This window comes from Pleurodeles waltl, chromosome 5 (assembly GCF_031143425.1).
Source record: "Pleurodeles waltl isolate 20211129_DDA chromosome 5, aPleWal1.hap1.20221129, whole genome shotgun sequence".
Taxonomy (NCBI): domain Eukaryota; kingdom Metazoa; phylum Chordata; class Amphibia; order Caudata; family Salamandridae; genus Pleurodeles; species Pleurodeles waltl.
Genome location: NC_090444.1, coordinates 996,179,451 through 996,185,450, shown reverse-complemented (window position 1 = coordinate 996,185,450; position 6,000 = coordinate 996,179,451). Strand labels below are relative to the sequence as shown.

Here is a 6,000-nt window from a genome sequence, read left to right as displayed (position 1 = left end):
ATAAATAATCATATTTCTCCTTGTTATGCCTTCCCTGAGAAGGCGTACCATTTTAAAGCATTCCTAGGTTTGCCGGAGTTAGTAAATCTGTGAATGCACCATAAACCATGAGTGAATGCTCAGGGAAAACCTGCGCTCCACCCATGGAGTGAACACCTTTCCTGGGGGGAGGAAAGCATGGACGCGACTTGTGCTGCCTTGCATTACTCCAAATTAACTATGCCATACAAGGTGGCTCTGTGTGGCATAGTAAATCTCACATAAGGTCTTGTGTCACCTTTGCATCACCTTGCATAACGCAAGAGAAATGTAAGCCCTGTTAAATCTGCCCTGCATTAAGTGAAAAGTTTAAGCATTTGTTTACACACAGTATTTTGTACTGGAATGGTACCCTTACAGAATAACATGTATGGTGGACATTACTCACACATCTTGTACTATAGTTTAAAGGTGTGTGCATGGCACTAGGCAGCTAGTTGTGTGCCAGCACTGGAGAACAGAGCAGTAGCACTATATATCAGTAGATCTGACTTTGTGCTTCTTTCTCCCACCGGCAGAATGCAGCGCTGCATTGCGATTTCTTTAATACATCTGCCCTTATGTGTGAATTTATCACAATTTTGCAGTGACTTTTATGAACCGTGTGTTCTCTGTAGGGATATATTATTTATATGTTTTTTTTCCAATAGTGGAATCAGTAACTATTGTATTGCCTTTGCATTGTTGATATACAACAAACCTTGGGAGTAAGACAATAATCAATCATTTATAAATGATCACACCGTTTCTCATAATAGCTCCATATAGTGCATGAAGTCACATCACACTGTTCAGCAGTCCTTGTATTGCACCTTCACTAAAAAGGGGTGTCCATATTTGAATAATATCCATGGTACATCCTGAGAGTAATTCAACTAGTGATGGAGTATAGACCAGCATCACTTTAGTGTCAACAAACTGTTGAAACTTAGTGAACAAACTGGTGAAAGTTGGAAGAATCCCAAAGGTTGGAGCCATGCATCACTGAAGAGGGAAACACCCAGATTGAGATACTCATGCCCATTTACTCTCCCCAGATTCTAAGCTAGTGAAAGAGAAGATTCTATTCTGCTCAGTGACCATGCTCCCGCACAACTCGAAATAGAGCCTGCCACCTTGTCCAGCCTTGCCACATCGCAGTCAGTGCTACAAGATTGTCTGACCCCAGGAAAGAATAGCACATGAAGGGAGGACCTTTATAACTGAAACGTGCTGCTTTCAGTTTGAGGATGCTGATGTAATCCAAGGGGACCTCAACCCCTGAACTTTTTGACACTTCAATATCACTCCCTATCCTTGCTGGACTGCCTCTTTTTAAAGAACAATGGGAATGGGAGAAGTCAAGGAGAGATTTGATGGACACTGAGAAGCCTGTCACTAATGATAATGACTCTGAACATAATTGATGTTTGAGACACTGGCATTAATGAATATCCACAGTGTGATGGACAGGTAAGTCCTTAGCCTGCAGGGCACGGATCTTTCAGCACCGGTATGGGAGAACCTTCATCTGACTGGAAATGGTAATGAACAGTTGCAGTACAAGGAGTGAATGACAGTGGGAAATCACGTATGGTGGTTGTTGGAGGCTCTAAAACATAGACACTGCAGATCCGAACATTACTGCACACTGCGGCATTGCAATATGGGCCGTAAATGGATAGGTACTTGTGAACCTCGAAGTGCACATTTTCACTGTTAGATAGTCCTACTTTTTAGGTGATGAGTAGTGTTTGCTGAGATTCCTGTCTGTCTAATGGATGCTGTCAGTGAAGGCTGTGGCCCTTATAAGTCCTTAGCATACTGCCACTAATCAATGCAGAATTACCTTACACTGCTGAAAACCAATGAACCGTCCTCTCGTGAATGTTATCACTCCAGCCTCATCACTGGCAGACAGCTGCAGCAAAAGAACAGATGAATACTGGTGCAGGAGACTCTGAGATGAATGCATCACTGACACATATTAAAGTAAGCTGAGCCACTTTATAACCTTTGTGCTGCCTTATGCCTTTGCCAAGGGGGGCATTTTTAACGCCTGCTAAGAGCAGGCTTTAAAAAAAGGCTTCCATTACTTACAATGGGCCTCTGGGTGCTTTGCAGGATTAGCGTCAAAATTTTTTTACTCTAATTCTGCATAGGGCTGGACTAGCTTAAAAAATGTTGACGCTAGTCCCCTAACTACCTCCATGGTGCTCTGTATTTTAAATACGGTGCACACATGGTGGCATTAGGGGGGCGCTAAGGGGCGCAAGAAAAGTGGCGCTGCACACAGTGCAGCACCACTTTTTTTCTTAAATATGCCCCTAACTATTCAAAATGAAATACACGGAAATGCCACAAATCATGGATGTTGTTTTTTTTGGTTTTTTTTTAACAATCTTGATGCCCTCGCCTCTCGTTGGCTGGTGTAGCACGCCTTTGAATTGTCATGAATTCCGGTTGTGCAGTGGTTCATATTTAAATAGATCATGAACGGTGCACAAGGCTTGTAGATAAACCATGCATAGATTATCAACAGTGATGAAAAAGAAGGGCAACGTCTTTGGTGTACAGTTCCAGTTTTCTTTGGATAGTGAATAATCATTCAGTAGTGCCAACTTGATTATTTGTACAATGAACAGGCTCCATTTGAAGTAGAGTCTTCTTTCTTGTCGTCCACCTGTATACGTGAGACCTGAAACAGAGTGAGTTAATTGTTCATTTCGAGTGTTTCGTGAAGCATATAATACTGTAGTTTGAAACAAATCTCAAATGAATTTAACAAATTGCACATTCAACATTCAGACAGTATCATGAGACATCAAGTCCACATCCAGATTATGTATATCAATTCTGTTTTTAATGAAGTCCATTACTTTCTGCAATGATACAATAATTTAGGATAGTGTTTCTACATTCTGGCTTTTTCTTGTTTTATTTTATTATTCTTGCCAGTCTCCAAATTTTGGTTCTGTCCAAGCATCTCTTGAAGTATAAAATACTTATATCTTGTTAAAAATCTCACATCAATTTAACTTATTGCATATATAAACCCTATCACGAAACATGAAATCCACATCCAAATTATGTATATCAACTAATATACTTTTATAAATATTCTATGAAGCCTTTTAAGTATTGGGATTATACAATCCCTTAAAATAGTGGATCTGCATCCTTGCATTTTTTTTCTTTTATTTTGTATTATTCATACATGTTCTCCCACTTTTGGTTCTGGCCAAGGTGGTTTTATCTTTTATAGCTCTGTTCTTGCCCATTTACAGAACTGCATTGGATTGTGGAATTTACCACAGCCTTTCTTTCTGTACCAACAAACGTATTAATTAATATTAATGGATTTGTGTTGAAAGAATTTAGAGCTGATTGTAAGAAACCCCACAAATGTGGACCTCTGTGTGAGGAGAGCAAGATATATGCGGAGGCAAGGTTTAATTAGTACTCTTCCATGTATAGGACTTTCAGTTTTTGATTCCCTACTTATCACATTAAATGAAGATCGAATATCTTTAGGCAGCTTTGTAACACTACGTAAGCAATAAAAGGATCAAATCAAGTTCCTCTTATTAAAATTATAACGTCATAGATGTGTTTGGGAAGAAGGAAGTCGAATGATATTTAAACTAAATCGACACTCAGCAGGCAGAAAGAAAATTGATAAAAGCCCTTGACACCTGTGGTTGTTTTGGCATTCTCTACCTCTTTCCTAGATGGGATTACTATATCTTATTGTTCTTCTCCACCTCACCATTCTTTACTGTGCACCATTCCCATTTTACCTTTCTCACTGCCTCACTACATTCTTTACTTTGCATTAGTCTGTGCATCTCTCCCTACCTCGCCTGTATACTTCTGTCTCTCTCTTGTTCTCTATATCTAAATCACCCCTCTTTAATTTATCTCTTTACTTATCTTCTTGCTTACCTCTTACTCTTGTTACTTACCTCTCACTCTTGTTGCATTTCCTTCTCCCTAGCATGCTCTACCTCACTTAAAACCTCTGTACCTCTTTTTCTCTGCCAGCCTCTTTGTCATTCTTAATCTCTTTAACTTTCTTTCTGGCTGCTTCACTTTCCCCTCTGCCTTACATCTCTCCGAGTTCAATTATCTCTCTGTCTCAGCTCTAGCTCCCCCTCCTTTTTCAATCTACTTTACCTCTCTTGCTATATTACTCTTTTACATCGCTGACCCTTTCTTCTCTCCTGCTTCCTCTCGTTTCTGTTACTCAGCAGATTAGGCTGATCACTAACAGAGTATTGTAACCAAAAATATTGTGTGAATCGACTATTGTGTCAAAAATGTCGACAGACAAAATATCAAGAAGGGAAATGCAAATAGGTAAGTATAGATTTACTATTCTTAGCTCCACATCTACATACCTTGAAGATACATAGATCATCAAGGTACATATATGTGGAGTTTTACAAAGTAAAGCTTTGCTTACCTATAGAAACGTACCTTCGCAATATTTTTATCCACGATGTTAGAAATGGGGTGACTAGTTACTAGTGGTTTGCATCCTGTCTAAACAGGGACCCTCATCCTAGGCAGGGTAAGGGTTTCACACAGCTAAGATATTCCCTACTCACCCCCTTGGTAGCTTGGCTCAAGCAGTTAGGCTTATCTCAGAGGCAATGTGTAAAGTATTTGTATACACACACACACACACACACACACACTGTAACACAGTGAAAACACCACAAAATTATTCCACACCAGTTTAGAAAAATAGCCAATATTTAACTGAGTAAAACAAGACCCAAACAACAAAAATTAGACGTACATAAATAAAGACACAATTTTCAAAGATTAAATGTAGTATAGTGCTTAGGAACACAATTGCTCCAACTGGAGCTATGAAAGTCCGGCGCCGCCGGTGAGGGAGGCTATGGAGTCATGTAGACCCTGGTTACAGTACCTTGGAAAAATCTCCGGAAATAAATATTCTGCACAGAATCGGGTAGGTGAGGAGTCACTGGAGCTGGTGCAGCATTGGTTCCTTACTGCCACTGGGGAGGTGAGGTGTCGGTTACTTACTGTTAGGTAGGGGAGGTAAGGCATCAGTTCCTTACGGTTGCAGAGGAGGTGGTGCAGCATCGGCGGTGAGGTATCAGTTCCTTATGGCAAGGCAGGGTAGATGAATCCAGCAGGTCAAGATGGGAGGCGTCTGTAGGAAAGTACCCTCTTTCTTGGCATGGCTACCCCCATTTTCTGCCTGATGTCATTGTGCTTGCCTGTGTCTACTGGGATCCTGCTGATAAGGACTCCAGTAGTTTTGCTCTCTCCCTCCAAATTGGTCACTGGATACTGTTAACACAGTATTCCACTCACAACTGGCATACTGGTGCCTCCTTATAAGTCCCTAGTATATGGTACCGAGGTACCCAGGGCACTGGGGTTCCAGGGGATCCCTATGGGCTGCAGCATATATTTTTCCACCCATAGGGAGCCCATGCAAAGGCTTCTGCAGGACTGCCACTGCAACCTGTGTAAAAAGGGGCATGCACTCTTTCACTGCCATTTACACTGCAAAAGGCCACTTATAAGTCATCCCTGTAGCAGACCCTCCAGTCCTGAGGGCAGGGTGCAAAGTACCTGTGTGTGAGGGCACCCCTGCACTAGCAGAGGTTTCCCCACAACATCAAGGACTATTTTCCCGGACTTTGTGAGTGCGGGGACGCTATTTTAAGCGTGTACTGGACATAGGCCACTACCTCTGTACGGCTACATAATGGTAACTCCGAACATAGACATGTTTGGTATCAAACTTATAGGAATCATACCCCCATACCTTTGCAAGCATTGGGTGTATGATCCCATGCACTCTGGCGGCTCCTTAGAGGCTCCAGTACTGAGGTTACAGCCTTCTGAGGTTTTCAAGGCAGCCCCAGCTGCTGCCAGCTCACTGACAGGTTTCTGCCCTCCTGTTGCTTGACTCAAGCCCAGGACGGCAGGGCCAAG

General features: G+C 41.8%; 1 protein-coding gene across 1 annotated transcript in view; it reads right to left on the bottom strand.

The window, feature by feature from the left end:
* Positions 1–2,414: 2,414 nt before the first annotated feature.
* SLC2A12 (solute carrier family 2 member 12) overlaps positions 2,415–6,000 on the bottom strand; it is a 423,646-nt gene continuing 420,060 nt past the window's right edge. The window contains exon 5 of the mRNA XM_069235156.1: positions 2,415–2,716. Within this exon, the coding sequence (XP_069091257.1) occupies positions 2,623–2,716 (94 nt within the window). The 3' untranslated portion in view covers positions 2,415–2,622. The remainder of the gene's footprint in view (positions 2,717–6,000) is intronic.